This window comes from Sinocyclocheilus grahami, unplaced genomic scaffold (genome assembly GCF_001515645.1).
Source record: "Sinocyclocheilus grahami isolate Dianchi unplaced genomic scaffold, SAMN03320097.WGS_v1.1 scaffold4.1, whole genome shotgun sequence".
Taxonomy (NCBI): Eukaryota; Metazoa; Chordata; class Actinopteri; order Cypriniformes; family Cyprinidae; genus Sinocyclocheilus; species Sinocyclocheilus grahami.
This window is the reverse complement of record NW_015505183.1, coordinates 3,105,598-3,123,584: the sequence shown is the minus strand read 5'-3', so window position 1 is coordinate 3,123,584 and position 17,987 is coordinate 3,105,598. Positions and strand designations below refer to the sequence as shown.

At 39.8% G+C, this 17,987-nt stretch overlaps 1 protein-coding gene across 1 annotated transcript in view; it reads left to right on the top strand.

Moving 5' to 3' along the window:
- LOC107583393 (glutamyl-tRNA(Gln) amidotransferase subunit A, mitochondrial-like) overlaps positions 1-15,063 on the top strand; it is a 17,006-nt gene extending 1,943 nt beyond the window's left edge. The window contains exons 2-8 of the mRNA XM_016269593.1: positions 754-946; positions 1,374-1,549; positions 1,639-1,751; positions 2,472-2,664; positions 2,834-2,951; positions 13,936-14,141; positions 14,556-15,063. Coding sequence (XP_016125079.1) covers positions 754-946; positions 1,374-1,549; positions 1,639-1,751; positions 2,472-2,664; positions 2,834-2,951; positions 13,936-14,141; positions 14,556-14,773 — 1,217 coding nt within the window. The 3' untranslated portion in view covers positions 14,774-15,063. The remainder of the gene's footprint in view (positions 1-753; positions 947-1,373; positions 1,550-1,638; positions 1,752-2,471; positions 2,665-2,833; positions 2,952-13,935; positions 14,142-14,555) is intronic.
- The last annotated feature ends 2,924 nt before the right edge of the window (positions 15,064-17,987 follow it).

The following is a 17,987-nucleotide window of genomic DNA, read 5'->3' as shown; positions in this document are numbered from 1 at the left end:
GTGTGTGTGTGTGTATGTGTATGTTAGACCAGTGTATGTGTTTATGTAGTATGTTAGACTAGTTTAAGTGTTTATGTGGTTAATAAAACCTTACTTGTATCACACTTGACGTGGTTCATTGTTTGCTCATAACTGAGTCACTTAATCATGCAGATTTATGCTACAAGCTTTTGTAGAATTGTACAGTAAGGAAGTTATTTCCCTTAACCAGAAAATTAACGTTCTTAGAATTGACAAGACGGTTGACCCTGAGAGATCAGCTAAATATCTACAGCGGATCTAAAATATTCATAATTAATTATAACTAGTTATGATTAATTATTCATATTTCCTCATGAGCTGATTTGTTACATTATAGTGTTTAAAACATATATATTTCAGTTCTTTTGAACTTTCACTATTCATCAAAGACCCCTGAAAAAATGTATCACAATTTTGAAAAAATATTAAACAGAACAACTGTTTTCAATATTGATAACATTAGGAAATGTTTCTTGAGCACCAAATCAGCATGTAGAATTATTTCTGAAAGATCATGTGACATTGAAGCTTCAATGTCACATGCTGAAAATTCAACTTTGCATTCACAGTAATGCATTACATTTTAAAATATATTCAGTTTGAAAACAGTTATTTTAAATTGTAATAATATTCCGCAGTATTACTGCTTTTACTGTATTTTAAAAAGATTTAAAAAAATGTACCAACCCGAACGTTTAATCTGTAGTGCAAATAATTTATAAAAACCAATAGATTATGCTAATGTCTGCGCGTCTTTCTTAAGAGCTGGAAGTACAGATGGGGTGTTTGGTCCAGTTCGTAACCCATGGAGCTACACAACCCTATACCGTGAGCAGAGCACAGAAGATCTAGATTCTGACTGGGCAATCGCAGGAGGAAGTTCAGGAGGTAGTGCTGCAGCAGTGGCATCTCTCAGCAGCTTCCTGTGAGTGTTAAACTCTCTATAATATCACGCAAGCTATATTTAATAGTCAATATATGCCTGGACTTTTGCTTCAATACAAGCATGCTCATAAAGCTTAGTTCATATATTTGAGCATGTGCTCTAAGATGAGGGCAGAGGAATAGTTCTGTATATATCTGAAATAATATATCATATAATTCAATATTTTAGCATTATTTTAAGAACAGATGTAGATATACAGAAACACGTTTCTAATTTTGGTCCTTGTGAGCCTTTACTGGTGCCTAATTGAACAAAATGTATTTGCGTAGCAATGTAGTGCTCTGCATTTGATTAATAGGTGTCCACGTGCACACCGTGAGTTATGTATGTAAAAAACATTATTACATGAGGCTTCAGATAATATGTTTACATATATCTGATCTGCTCTACACGTCTTTCCTTTTAGAGCCTTGGGATCTGATACAGGAGGCTCTACACGAAACCCTGGTTCTCTCTGTGGGGTTGTGGCTCTGAAACCCACTTACGGCCTGCTCTCTCGTCACGGACTCATCCCTCTGGTCAACTCAATGGATGTGCCAGGAATCATGACTAGGAGTGTCCATGATGCTGCCACTGTCTTGAGTATGACATCTGCTTGAGTGTGAGATTAACATTTGAGGATCACTGATTTAAATATGTACTTTATGTTTTCGGATGGTTCTGTTTTTCAGGGATTCTGCAGGGCCCAGATGAGAGAGACTCAACAACTGTCCAGGCACCCAGCACCCCACCTAGCCTTCCTGAACACTTTGACATTAGAGACATATGTGTCGGTATACCAAAGGTAAAGCTGCGTTCAGACCATCCACTGGGACTGCTCAGTGTGGCTAACAGCAGAAGGGTGTAGGCTGGTAACGCAATGATTCAAACAAGCATTGTTTTAAAGCTGGACAAATTATTATCATATCAAAATATCATATGTCCAAAATTTTATGTTTAGATAATGAAAGTGAAAATCCATTTTACGTTAATATAAAAATATAATAATTATTGAGATTAAATTTTGACTTAAATATATATATTATTTAATTAAGAAATATTAATATTTATTATATTGATTATTTTTAAATAATTGTTTAAAAATATTTTGCTTGAAGAAAGTTAAAGCCTATTTTATTTTGCCTTTGTAGCATATTATAATGTGAAAGCATATAATTCTTGTTACTATAATGTGGAAAAAATGCCTAAATTACATAAGTCAATTTGTAAATTGCAATCTATATATATATATATATCATGGTAATAATTATTTCTAAATTTAATTCATGCTGCATGGATTACTGTAATTCTGTAATGAAATTGACATTACTGTATACTGTTTTTTTATTTATTTTTATAGTAAGGAGAATTTGAGGCACAATAATGTGACAAAAATAATAATGTCATTAAAATAGACTTCCTTTTTTCTGATTTTTGGGTGAAATAGGACCCATACATTTCATTATAAGATTGTAAGATTAACCTATGTTTGTATGATATTGTAATAGAGTTTCTATGATTTTAGGAATATCACGCCCCGGGCCTGTCTACAGACACTCTGGCCCAGTGGAGTCGAGTTGCAGCCATGTTTGAGCAGGCGGGGGCGCGGGTACAGGAAGTATCTCTGCCACACACACAACACTCTATTGTCTGTTACCACGTCCTGTGTTGCTGTGAGGTTGCATCCAACATGGCACGTTTTGATGGACTTGAATACGGTACATAAAGCTTAAACATGTCTTATAACACATGATGCACATACATGCAAACATGATGGATTTAAAATGTCGGGGTTATTTTAAAGCTACAATTACAAAATAAAAGTTTAACATCTCCATTTGAGTTTTGATAAGTGCTGTTTCTAAAAATGTCCCTTTTTGTCCTCAGGCCATCGTAGTACAGTCGACAGCTCCACAGATGCCATGTACACCACCACACGACGTGAAGGCTTCAACAATGTGGTTCGCAGTAGAATTCTGTCAGGAAACTACTTCCTACTGAAATCGTGAGAGCCTCAAAAAGAGAACCACTATTGTCTCAGATCCGTTTAAATCTTGTTAATTCAAAGTCTTTATAGCCTCTCTCACACGCAATCTTTCTTTAAAGATGTACAAAACTTGGTAAATTGTGTTGTAAGTAGGGATGTGCCGATATGAGTATAGGTACCGAACGGTTCACGGGGCAAATTCCAAATGGAAGTGATCATCCCTATCCCCTTGGAGTGGGGAATTTGGAGTGAGCAGAGCACGTGTGTGCCATTATGTAGTCGTTTGAAATTCACTTGGCTAAGCGAGGGACGTAATTTCCTCATTATCTTCAGCTGGCATGTTCCCGTGACAACGCAGCACTGTGTCCGTCAGCAGATGTTTTACTGTCATAAATGTCTTTTTATTGTTGTTAGCATAACTGTTGCAAATAAACATATATTTTATATTTTAAAAAGTTTTTAAAATATGCTATATAATATATAAAACTAATATATATAAAACTTTTTAAAATATAAAATGTATATTTGTTTTATGCCGGTGTCCATCAGCGAATCTGCTGACGGACACCTTGCTGCTGCGTTGTCACGGGAACATGCCAGCTGAAGATAATGAGTAAATTACGTCCCTCGCTTTGCCAAGTGCATTCCAAATTATTACATAATGGCACACAGTGCCCTGCTCACTCCAAAGTCCCCACTCCAAGGGGATAGTGATGATCATTCCATTTGGAATTTGCCCCGTGAACCGTTTGGTACCGATACTCGTATCGGCACATCCCTAGTTGTAAGTAACTTACGCTTGCTTACCCCTAAGCTCTGACCACTTCTATCAACAAAACTTTTACAGTTAGACAACTGTTCAAAAGTTTGGGGTCAGTAAGATTTGATGATAACACTTTACAATAAGTTCTGTTTCATTCCTACTGACCGCCAGAGGCAGTGTAAACACTATGGATTATCGCAGCGCCAGCTAGATAGGTCGAGAGAATATACCAAAAAAGTCACGTAGTGACGTATGCTGAGCCCTGGGGGGTTATAAGCCACCATAGCTCAGCACTCTCCATCTTTTGCTTTCTCGCCTGGTTGAGATAGGTTGAGTGATATAGTCGCGCTGTCAAGTGCAGCTTACTAGAGCAGCGAGATATCGTCCTCACAAGCTGTGTCAGTGTGCATCTATGCCACTCCAACGGATTTAGAGTATATTTAGCAGTGAGTTTTTGATTTTCTACTTGAGTCTATATTGCTTCGTCGGTTACACTCTATGCCTCTCGGTGCTATCCGGTGGCTGGTGTTTTCCGCGACAGTAAGTTAACGGTCTCCCGTTGACTTATCTATGAACTATTCTGAGTGTTTTTCCTTGAATTTATGTTATACTCTGTGCCCTTCGGTTCAATCCGTCGGCCATTTTAGATATATTTTCCTTTTTTCGTGAGATACTTGTTGGCATTACCTGTCGATTCACCCGAGGGAATCGTGTATATAGGGCTGGACGATATGGCCAAAATTTATATCACGATATATTTCTTAATTTCGGTCGATACGATATAATTCCGATATCGATATGAACACTATTAAAAAAGCCTCATAAAAATGACCAAGAACGGCCACAACAGATGTCTGTACCTACAAACTTATGAAAAATTAATTTGCCAACTCTATGAAACTTACTCCTATAAAACGATATAATATTTTAGGAAAAAATGGCGCAAATAAATAAATGTTCACCTTTTATTGGTATTTAGCCTTCATACAAACAGGAAATGTGAAATCATTGTCAAATAAATCTCTCCTTATTAATATTAATATTTTTTACTTCAAACTATAGGCTAACATACCAGTCAAAAGTTTTTGAACAGTAAGATTTTTAATGTTTTTTAAAGAATTATCTTCTGCTCACCAAGCCTGCATTTATTTGATCCTAAATACAGCAAAAACGGTAATATTTTTACTATTTAAAATAACTGTTTTCATTTTTCCTGCCTGTCTTCGTTGTTACCATCATCCCGCTTAACTTAAAACTTACGGTGCTATCCGAGGGTGTTATTAGCGAGTAACTATGGCTCACAGCTCGATTGCCACTGGTTTTCCACTGACTTGTAAGCTGTGCCCTAATAATCTTCTCCCGGACGACGGTCATGACATCTGCCCGTCATGTTTGGGTGTCCAACATCTGAGAGAGGCTCTCACGGGCCCGTTTCTGCACTGCAGGCTTTTACCTATGTCGGAACGACGGCTCTGTCTTGCTGAGTTAGACGCTAATTCAACGGTGAAACTCGAGCAGTTGGATGTAGCCCCTTCGCGAATTCGGAAGCGCAAGGCGTCCGCGGCAGCCGGCACTCCCCTCCCATATAAGGCCATGTCCACACGTACACGGGTATTTTTATAAACTGAGATTTTCCTTCTTCCGTTTTAAAAAAAATCTCCGTCCACATGAAAACGCAAACGCATGCTATGAAGCACTGTCAAGAGCATGCCAAACCAACAGGTGGCGATATAATCTCAACCGTAAAGCCATGTTGGCCAATCAGAAGCCTGAAAAAGTTTCCAGTAGGCGGAGATAACAGCACATGCGCCAACGTCACAAGCCAAAAAATCCGGTTTCGCCGTCTACACGACAACATTGCAACCGGAGTTTTTGAAAATCTTCACCCTGGCAGGCGTTTTCAAAAATGTTCGGTTTCAGTAACCTGGTGCTGCGTTTGCGTGTGGATGAACGGCCAAACCGCATAGAAAAAGCTGTGGTTTTAAAAATAATCGCGTTCGTGTGGACAGGGCCTAAGAAGAGGGCCACATCACGAAGTGATAAACATTCGCATGTTGAGGAAAATTCCCTTTCTAAGACGGTTTCTGTGCTTTCTTCAGAGATGGCAGAGCTGAAACGCCTGCTTCACTTGCTTCTAGGGGGAAGTCGTGGCCTAATGGTTAGAGAGTCGGACTCGTAACCCAAAGGTTGCGGGTTCGAGTCTCGTACTGGCAGGGATTGTAGGTGGAGGGGGGGAATGTACAGCGCTCTCTCCACCTTCAATACCACAACTGAGGTGCCCTTGAGCAAGGCACCGAACCCCCAACTGCTCCCCAACTGCGCCACAGCATAAATGGCTGCCCACTGCTCCGGGTGTGTGCTCACGGTGTGTGTGTGTGTTCACTGCTGTGTGTGTGCACTTTGGATGGGTTAAAATGCAGAGCACTAATTCCAAGTATGGGTCACCATACTTGGCCACATGTCACATCACTTCAGCCTGTCACATCTGCTACACCTGTGAAGATGACACAGGAGGATAAGAATGTTCAGAATGGGGGGAAGAGTCTCTCGATTCCCCTTGTTTTTCACATCATTCTGATATGGATGTGCTTTCTACGAGTGCTTCAGATTCTTTTTTTCGTGATCACGGATATGCTGTAGATGTTGCTGCACAACCATCTCCTCAGGATGTTTTCACTGGTTATCCAGCAGCAGAGGGGTCTAGTGGAGGGTCAGTTCAGTCATCTGGACAGGCCCAGTCCTCTTCCGATGATACTTTGGCTGTACTTTCGAATGGCAATTGCTCGTCTAGGACTTGATGAGTCACCAGTCCAGTCTACCCAAACAAATGTTTTTTTCAGACAGGCCAGAAGTTGTGGCATCTTTCGCCATGCCACAATGTAAAGATTTTGTGGCTGAATTTTCAAATGCCCTCACTGGTTCTGGTCCGCCTAAGCGGTGCTCAAAGATTGCTTGGATGCTAGCATCTATGGCTGAAGCATATTCCATCGGGGTGAGTCGTGCTCCGGAGATAGAGCTGCCTGTTGCAGCTTTGGTGGTGTCTCCTGACGAGGCACTACGAGGGAATGTGCGATGTCCCAGTGCTCAATGTGGTCGTATGGATTTCCTACTAAAAAAGGCATACGAGTCTGTTGCCTACATTACTCATGCGGAAAACACAATCTGCCAGTTACTTCTTGCTGCCACCAGTACGTTGGAACCAGCAAATGTTGATCCCTATATTTCACAGTTTCTGCAAACTGCTCTCTTGACAATGGGCCATGTGACCCGCGAGCTGGGTAGTCTTACAGCCACGCTCCTGGCAGCCCGCCACCAAGTGTGGCTTGCCCAAGCACGGCAACCTGAGGACTGTAAGAAAACCTTAAGAGATCTTCCATTTGTTCCCGGGCATCTTTTTGGTCCTAATGTTCCGGAACTGTTGGAAAAGAGGGTAAAGCTGTCTGAGGCCACTCGTCAGCTGACGCAGGTGCAGCGCAACCCTACCTTTAGGATGCCAACAGTTCAGACCCGTCATCACTATGCCACATCGGAGCAACGTTTCCGCCGGCACGCTACACCTCAGTCACAGTCCCCTCAAAGGTCTCGTGTTACTGAGGATGCGAGAGTTTTTCGGCCACCTCATCGACAGTTGCCAGGGGGACCCCGTCAGTGCCCCTACACGACCACTAAAAGTCACACACATAAAGCTTGAGACATTTTGAGACAATTCCCATTCATCACAGAACGTTTCTGCGTTTCAGTTTCCTGAATCAAGCGTACCAGTTCAAAGTGCTAGCTTTCGGGCTTTCCCTTGCTCCTCGCGTCTTTACAAGGTGTATGAATGCAGCTCTTTCTCCTCTTTGGATAAGAGGTATGCATATTCTGCCCTATTTGGACAACTGGCTTCTTTGTGCCCCCACGAAACAGCAGGCTGTGCAAGACTCCAGACTACTTTTGAGACATGTGCGGAAGTTGGGTTTTACTGTGAACGAGAAAAAGAGCTGTCTTATTCCAACACAGACCACTACGTTCATAGGAATGACCCTGAATTCCCACCTAATGTCTGCCTCCCTGTCTCAGGAATGTGTGACAAACATTCTGCAACTTTTGGCTCGCTTTCGCCAGGGTGTGTCTTTGCAGTACAAGGTGGTCCTGCGACTAATAGGGATGTTAACGGCAGCCACAGTGGTGATTCCCCTGGGTTTACTCCACCTCAGACCACTACAGTTATGGAACAACAGTTTGCGGCTAGATCCCACCAGACATTGCCATTGGCTGGTTGTAATTTCTCACCGTTGCATTCGTGCGTTGAGGCAGTGGGGACAGGTAGAGTCTCTGATGGCAGGAGTGCCCCTGGGTGTTGTTCCCTCTCGTCGGGAACTGGTCACAACAGACACCCTCACAGGGTGGGGGGCAACATGGAATCTGAGAGGTATTTGCGGGCGCTGGACACCGACCCAGGCCACAGAACATATCAATCTGCTGGAACTACGTGCCGTGTTCTTAGTTTTAAAGTATTTCATGCCAGTCTTGGCAGGCCGCCATGTTCTCGTTCGGTCCGACAATACCTCAACAGTGTTCCATCTGAACCACCAGGGCAGCACAAAATCTTGCAGGTCTCTACAGCTTACTCACGAGATCCTGACATGGTGTCAGCCATGACTCGCTTCACTGAGGGCAGCTCATATTCCAGGAGTGTGCAACCAGATAGCAGACGCTTCTTCCAGGGATCTAGTACATCCAGGAGAATGGAGACTTCATCCAGATGTAGTGCAGGAGATCTGGCTATGATTTGGAAGAGCGGAAGTGGATCTTTTTGCTTCAGAGATGACCACTCACTGTAGTTTATGGTTCTCAAGGACGGAAGTGTCCAGTCCCTTCGGCCAGGATGCACTGTCTCACGAATGGCCGAACTGCCTACTATATGCGTTCCCACCTATCCCTCTGTTATGGGAGACGTTACACAGGATCTCCCTGTGCAGGTACTGAGTGCTACTCGTGGCACCACGTTGGCCAGCCAGACCATGGTTTCCTTTGTTGCTGAGACTTCTGACAGGCAATCCGTGGAAACTTCCCCTCAGGAAGGACCTCCTCTTCCAGCTGGAAGCAAGGGTCTGGCATCCGGATCCAGCTCGTCTGCAGCTTTGGGTCTGGCCATTGGGTTAAATCCTTCTCTGGAGCATTGTGACCCTGCGGTTATCCATACCATCTCTAATGCCAGGGCTTCTTCCACACGTCAGATTTATGCTTCCTGTTGGAAGCTTTTTTCTGCATGGTGTGGGGAGTGGGGGCTTGATCCTGCAACATGTGACATACCGAGCATCTTAAACTTTCTTCAACATTTACTGGAGGAGGGCAAGGCAGCTTCCACGTTGAAAGTTTACGTCGCTGCGATTGCTGCATATCATGCTCCAGTTGGTGGATCTTCTCTTGGATCTCACAGTCTTGTCTGCAGTATTCTGAAGGGTGCACAACGTCTGAACCCTGCTCTGACTCCTCACTTCCCTGTGTGGGATCTGCCACTTGTGCTTACATTCCTTTGCTCATCCCATTTTGAGCCCTTGCAAAGCACTGACATTAAATGGATGTTCTTGAAGAGTTGCACGCGCTGTCTGTTAATGAATTGTGCTTGCGTTGGTTGCTGGATGATACCGGGGTGGTTCTACGACCCAATCCTTCTTTTCTTCCGAAAGTCCTTCTTCCTCAGTTCATAAACCAGCACATTGAACTGGTCTCTTTTCAGACTTCATCAGGGTCGGATTCAAGTACCCAACTTTTGTGTCCTGTACATGCCTTGAAGTGGTATGTGATCTCTACTGCTCAATTTCAACAGTCAGACCAGTTATTTGTTTACTATGGTGGTGTGAAGGAAGGTGCTCCAGTGTCGAAGCAGAGATTGTCAAACTGGATAGTGGAGACCATTACACTGGCTTACAAGGCAGCAGAGAGGCCACTGCCCTTGAGACTAACCTGCCATTCCGCTAGGGCCATCTCATCTTCATGAGCTGTTTTAAGAGGAGTTTCCTTGTCGGATAACTGCACTGCCACTACCTGGTCTTCTCCATGCACGTTTGCCTGGTTTTATAAAGTCAATGTTGCTGCTCATCCATGCCGTTAGTTCTGCGGTTCTTCAGGAGCGGCCTTAATTTTCATCAGGTGGGTGGCATTCCTCATGACTATGTTGGTATGTGTCATCCATAGTGTTTACACTGCCTCTGGCGGTTAGTAGGAATGAAACAGAACGCTAGTTATGCATGTAACTGTGGTTCTGTGAATTCCGGATGACCGCCAGAGTTCTTGGTCACTCAGAATGCGCTAGAAAGGCGTAACGAGGCAGAGTGCTGAGCTACGGTGGCTTATAACCCCCCAGGGCTCAGCATACATCACTACGTGACTTTGTTGGTATATTCTCTCGACCTATCTAGCTGGCGCTGCGATAATCCATAGTGTTTACACTGCCTCTGGTGGTCATCCGGAATTCACAGAATCACAGTTACATGCGTAACTAGCGTTTCCATTTGTTAACCTTAGTTAACTGCATTAGTTAACATGAATTAACAATTAAAAGTACTTCTAAAGCATTTATTAATCTTAAATAATTTTATTTTTTAACATACTAATAGGTTATTAAGGATGCATTACATTGATTAACTAAAGTAACAGTGAAGATTGGCTGCTGAAAATTCAGCCTTGCCATAACAGGAATAAATTGCATTTTAAGATATATTTAAATAGAAAACAGTTATTTTAAATTGTAATATTTTACAATATTCTTTTTTTACTGTATGTTTGTTCAGAAAAATGCAACTTTGGTGAGAATAAGAGACTCCTTTCAAAAACATAAAAAATCCTACCAACAACGGTAATACATAGCGAGGGGTGAGAACCAGAAGGGCGTAAGTGACATTTTGGGTGAAATGGAGATATATATAGCCTATATCAAATGGAAGCTCTTGATGAGCTCTTTCTACTGCCAAAAGGACATAAGTGAATAATCATTTTGGAGTTATTCATTAGAAACCAAAAGACTTGACACTGATAATACCAAGCCAGTTGGAGCCAAAAGGGCATAACAGCACTTTAGCCACTTTGGCATTGAGAAATGTATGGAGGGTAACGCCGGTTTCACACCACACGCGTAAGCAGTATTTTTTCGGCGCCCATGTTAACAGATTAGAGCATTCACACCGCATGCAGAGGCAGCACATAGCAGGAGCAGAGCAGAAGCGGCAGTGCCACGATCGTTTCGGCACAGAGTCTATTTTTGCTGCACCGCTTATGCTAAATTAAAGCCACAGTGAATTTTTCTTGATCAAAATTGACCTGATTAACATGAAAAATAGCACATTTCACCATTAAATCATGCAAGTGAAGTGTTTCGCATTTCACAATCACCATATGAAAAACAAACAAAATAGGGTACACCGTACAACAGGGCTAAAGGCACACCTTAAGAAAAAAATTAGCTTTTCACTACGCCCATAATGTATGATTTCAGAAAAAATATCATTTGTATTAAAAAATGTATGGAGCAACAGATTTTGTGTGAAAATAAATCATACAAGTGGTTTTTGTTTAAAAATCGTATAAATGTATGAGGTAGCAAGGGGGGTCTTTTACCCCACATGGGGTAAAAAGCATGGGGCATAAGGCAGTCACACAGTATTGATACAAATACTTTAGATAAAATAATGTTTTTTAAATAATGTCTAAGTTAATACTTGTTCAAAACAACCACCTTAGCAAAGTTGTTCTGCTTATTAATTATTTTTTGTAAATATACTGTCATTAAAATGTTAATATAAAAATATATTTTAAAATACAGAAACAAAATCATTTTAAAAAGTAAAGATTCTGAAAGCACTGAAGTAAATACCATACTAATTTTATATATATTTACAGTAGTAACAACAAATTATATTTTATTATCTGATATGATTATTAGCATGTTTTTAAATATGATGGTTTCATTATAAGTATGGTGATTATCTCTAAGATTGACACCCAACATAATGATATTTACCATCTGACAAACATGTCATGTCAACAAATGGAAAAGTCAGCCATCTATTAATTATTATGTTAATTATTGTGCCTTTAGACCTAACAGCAGGGGAGCTTTTTACCCCAAAATAAAAAGGGACAGAGGGGAACACGGCCGAGTCACAGCAGAGTATGCTGCCCACATCATAAACCAAAGCTCATAACATGACAGACAGTTGTCGGAGAACACCTGAAAATCGTGACCGAATGAACGATACTCGTCTGTATTTGCAGTACACAAGCTGCGGTTCAGCTGCTCCCGCTCGGCATACGCGCCGCTTCTGCGCTGGCTTGCCTCTGTTCTGCTTGCGCGTCCAGTGTGAAACCTGCATAAAGCCTGTGGCTAGCACATGAGTCAAAATGGCTGACGCAACAAGTAAGCCTGGTAGGTCAACCATGAGAAGACAGCAGTTTTTAACCACTGAAGATGTATTATTAAGCTTATTTTGTGACAAAGAACTGGATGATGGAGAAAATTAAAATATCCAGTATTCAATGTCAGTGAGGTGTGCGGTTCAGCTGCTCCCGCTCGGCATACGCGCCGCTTCTGCGCTGGCTTGCCTCTGTTCTGCTTGCGCGTCCAGTGTGAAACCTGCATAAAGCCGGTGGCTAGCACATGAGTCAAAATGGCTGACGCAACAAGTAAGCCTGGTAGGTCAACCATGAGAAGACTGCAGTTTTTAACCACTGAAGATGTATTATTAAGCTTATTTTGTGACAAAGAACTGGATGATGGAGAAAATTAAAATATCCAGTATTCAATGTCAGTGAGGTTTAGCTAGCTAGCAGGTAGTAACCTATAATATAACTTACATTTTAATGGTATATCATATAGGCACTCTGTTACTGCTTAGCCACAAGAGAGAGAATGCAGAGAAGGGATTATTATTATTATTGTTACTAACAATTAGTTATGCAATTCATTGCTTCAGTATCATTCAGCTATTTGCTATCATATTTTTATTACAAACCCTAGAAAAATAGTAATATAGTGTATTAAAAGTACATTTATTTCATACTAGTTCAAATCTATTAACATTTTATTTGCTTTATTCATTGTCTGTTTACTGACATATCACTCTATACTTATATCAATATAAAAATTATAGGCTAATTCAACTTTATTTGGAGTGCTACTTGTGCACAATGGACATTTCTCAATATTAAGCCTAAAAGTATATCAGTATATCTTTAGTTGGACGTCAGCACTACTTTCTTACAATTAAAGTGCATTAAGTACAAAATTAGTTGTTCCAGTTTAGCAGACCTTAAGTATACCAGTTTAATAATATGTAAATGTATTTGTAGTATACTTAGCATGAAATAAATGTATTTCAAATACATTTTTGTATATTTATTTTTCACTAGGGAAGGCATCTGTAAAGGCTTTTCAATCACCCATTGGCCAAATAGTTAAGTGGCAGGCTGGGATTACTATTTTAGTAAAATTAATCACATTCATTTAACTAATTTAATATTAGGACTTTTTACGTGATTTTTCATTTTATCACAATTAGATTATTTGTTTTAAACTCATTAATGTAATGCTTTCTTCATATTGTCATCAGATGTGCTCGTTTTTATACATGAAATGGAATAAAACATTGGTGCCAAAACAAAATTATAATTTTTTTCTGAATAAATGTTAAAATAGTGTTCAATAAGTAGACTGTCATCCATGTGTGTACAAATTTTTATTATAAACAATTGAAATCAGTACACAAAGTCAGATCAAACTATGGTAAATTTTTGTTTTGGCCCTCCTGTAAAGTTGGTGAAATGTCACTTATACCCTTCTGGTTCTCACCCCTTTTAGATATTTAGCCTTAGATACCTGAAGAAGTTATTGTAGCACATGACATGCACTTTCTTCAAGTAATTTGGGTAAGAAATTGTCTGCTAAAAATAAATGTCTATCACTTACACAGAAATTACAATATGCCAAAGTTTGAAGCTAAAGCTGTAGGGTTGCACTGTTTTGTATTGTATTTATTTATTTATATACCTTTTTTTTTTTTTTTACTAAAAACAAGTAGCACTTCCAAAATTTTATCATGATCTGTTCACATTATCTTCAATTTGCAAAGATTTCGGTGTAAATTTAACCCTACAGTGCAGTCGTGTGTTTTTACGCAGCTGTGTCTTGGTTTTGCTCTCATAGAGGTGTTACAGAGCTCAGCGTTTCAAATCTTCACATTACACTCCCTGTCTTTTCAGAAACTACGAGCGTTACTTTGTGAAGGCTCAACAAATGCGGCGTCTTATTGCTGAAGAGTTTAAAAATGTGTTCCGCTCTGGCATTGACGTTCTCCTGACACCCACAACGCTGAGCGATGCGGCGCGCTACACTGACTTCATACAGGAAGACAACCGAACGCGCAGTGCTCAGGAGGATGTCTTCACCCAGCCTGTCAACATGGCAGGTATGCACAGGAAGTGGATTTGAGAGAGAAATTACTCTGCTTAATTCCAAGAAGGTTCCATAGAGGTGCATCCTTTGCATGTCCTTGAAGGCTAATCTGGTTTACCTGTGCAAATGTGATTTGTATCACCTGATTTGACTGGCGAAATAACCTTACTGAGGTCAGTCGGGGAGTTTTGCGTGGCAACAACAACCAAGAAGGGCATGAGACCTCCAGCTAAATGTGACCCTCTGAGTAGGGTCTTTTCCTGAAGCAGTATAAACAAATTCACAATTGAGTTTTAATGGATCAATGAACCGACCGACAAAAAAAAATACATTCATCTTTTTCTAATCTTTTCTAAGCCAAAATAAATCCTATGTATGTGTGTATTTGGGATTCAGTGTATTTACAGTACATGATCTTCACACACAGGTTTGCCTGCTGTCACGGTACCAACAGCCCTCTCACGCAGAGGTCTTCCCATCAGCCTGCAGCTGATTGGTCAGGCACTACAGGACTGGAAGCTGTTGACAGTAGCCCACTGGATGGAACAACAAGTCAACTTTCCATTGATCCATTTGCATGGAGACTCAAATGAGAGAAAGCTGGACCGATCAGTCAGAGAAAGGACACACACAAGAGGATCATAACCAAAATGCAAAGACTGAACAGGTAGAGTTAAGAGGAAGTGAGACCTATGAGAGTTACATTTGGTGTCTTACTGTCTAGGTACATAAGAAGTGAGAATGTGAGTGTAAATGCTGTATCAGCGCACAATGGATCTATATGACACTGTCTCTGTTTTGGACTGTGGTCTGTATGATTCATTCTTCTTCATTTGATCAAAATACAACTTACATCTATTCTGCAGCATTGGCGTAAGTGGAGTCACTGAGTTAAACTGACTAGTAGTGCTATATACAGTGGTGTGAAAAAGTGTACAGTACTTCCTGATTTCTTATTTTTTTGCATGTTTGTCACACTTTAATGTTTCAGATCATCAAACAAATTTAAATATTAGTCAAAGATAACACAAGTAAACACAACATGAAGTTTTTAAATGAAGGTTTTTATTATTAAGGGAAAACAAAATTCAAAACTACATGGCCCTGTGTGAAGAAGTGTTTGCCCCCCTGTTAAAACTGTGGTTTATCACAACTCTAGCCGCACTCAGGTCTGATTATTCACTTGTGTTATTTTGACTAATATTTAAATTTGTTTGATGATCTGAAACATTAAAGTGTGACAAACATGCAAACAAAATAAGAAATCAGGAAGGGGGCCAACACTTTTTCACACCACTGTATATTTTTAAACGTTTTGCGAATGTGCAAGAAATTAAATATGGCATTGTGTTATAAACCGTGATCTTGAAAATGACCTCCTTGTAAACCTTACACCATAGTAGCAGATATTGTAAAAGCATGAAAACAATTCAGGGAGGGAAAACTTGAATGAAGGTAAAATAATCATCTATACAGTCAGACAATACTTGTAGTCTGAGAGAATGGTTGTAGATTTCCAAATCCACAGTTTGCACGACAACTAAAGCAGCGAACCACATTTGTGGTGTGCAGTTTAACCACGCTCTGAAAGTGCACGCATCCTGTTTCTAACAAATGACACTAGCTTTTTACATCGGAAATGAGCTTCAGTTATGTACAGAATGTGGAGCCGTTATTTCTCATTTCTTTTTATGGCTAAGGTTATTAACGGAATAAAGAGTGCTGGTGTCTTTCCATCAAAAGTCAGGTTGTGATTCATAATATATATATATATATATATTTTTTTTTTATATATATATTTTAATCATCTTTTTCTGTTTGCCTTAAGAATTGAAATCATTAATCACATTTTGGTAAGTTATGGTTAATTTAGATCGTAATTGTGTGTTGAGTTGTTCGGCATACAATCACATTAATGTGCTGATAATCAACACTGATAAACAATGTCTACACACATGTGAAAGAAAGTAAATTACAGATATACCCTGGGTTAAAGTTTAAGTATCTTTTGAGCTCTGTAACTTGTAAAAATGCTTATGAAAATCTTAAAAGAATTCTACAAAAGAACAATGAAAAGTTCATCTTTAACTTAATCTTTAAAATTAATGCAGTATATTATACATATATATACTGTTCAAAAATTTGGTGTCATTAAGATTTTTTGTAACATTTTTGAAAGAAATCCCGTGTTCGCCAAGGCTGCATTATTTGATCAAAAACAGTAAAAAAAACAATAATATTGTTAAATATTATTACAATATAAAATCACTGCTTTCCATTTGAATCAATTTTAAAATGTCATTTATATCTGTGATGGCAAAGCTGAATTTTCAGCGGCCATTACTCCAGTCTTCAGTGTCACGTGATCCTTCAGAAATCATTCTAATGCTGATTTTGGTGCTCAAGAAACAATTTGTCTTATCATCAAAGTTACAAACAGTTGTGCTGCTTAATATTTTGTGTATCTGCCATTTCTGGCTGCTGCCTCTTGTAATGTAACTGTTCTAAGTGTCAGAACTGTTCTCATTGGCCTGGAGAAAGAAAGGCAGTGGTGCTAATGAAATCGCACACAATCTTCACAGTGCAGTCTAAAAACACCTGACCACAACACACACACACTGGCCCAATACATGTTACAGTACTTCTTCAGTCATTAGTCCTGAAAGGCTGCTCATTGTTTCGTTACAATTGAATATGATTCTCTCAGTAGCACAACAGGAAGCTGATCTAATTTAATCATTGAAGCAGTGCACTCATATCCATCTCAACCCAATGAACTGGCCATCTGTGGGCCCTCAGTGTCAGAAGAGTGAATGTACACACATACATATCACATAGTTTTTCATCCCACACTGGAGTTTTAAATCTATATGAGCCACTAACAGCTGCTGTCACTAGCTAGATCTTTTCTGTTTATTTAAATGTGAAACACAGAAAACCAGATATTCTCAGTCTTAACAGAGATTAATTAAACTACACGCAGACGTGAGCACATCACCCCAATTCTCTATTCCCTCCACTGGCTTCCAGTTTTGTTTAGAGTTGATTTAAAAATTTTATTTTTTGTTTTTAAAACTGTCAACCCCACCTTATGGGTTAGTTCACCCAAAAATAAAAATTAGGCCGTGTTTTACTCACCCCAGAGCCATCCTAGGTGTGTATGACTTTCTTCTTTCAGACAAATCCAGTCGGAGTTAGATTAAAAATTGTCCTGGCTATTCCAAGCTCTATCATTGCAGTCAGCGGGTGTTGCAGTGCTTCAGTCCAAAAAAAGTGAAATATAAAGTGCCCATCCATAAAAAAAAGTGTCTCACACTGCTCCGGGGGGTGAACAAAGGCCTTCTGTAGCGAAACAATGCGATTTTGTAAGAAAAATATCCATATTCAAAATGTAATAATCACTTTAATCTAGCTTGCGCTCACTGTTGTAAACGGAAGCAGTTCCGGGCGGATGATGTATGCACATAAAAAATGTTATCATATTTATTTTTGGAATCATAAACACACAGTTATATCGTTTACTGAACTATATTATACTAGTTATTTACCTTTAGTGGCTAATGAATAATGATTTTAGGCCCAGTGGACACAGATGTTATTCATTACAGTTAGTTCTCGCTGCTTTTTTTCACTTCTTTTCTCAAAGAGGCTCAAATTAGTACTTAACTTGCAACAGGCCAAAACAAAACCACATCCATCAGTGACATCAGTGTTGTAATATTTTAGACTTCACTTCAGCATGTCCTTCTGTTTTCTTTAGAACAGATGGTGATCAAATTATTATTATTTTTTTATTAATGTCAGTAAGTGAAATAAAAACAGCTTGCCTGGTCAGGTCACCATGATGACCCTAGGATGG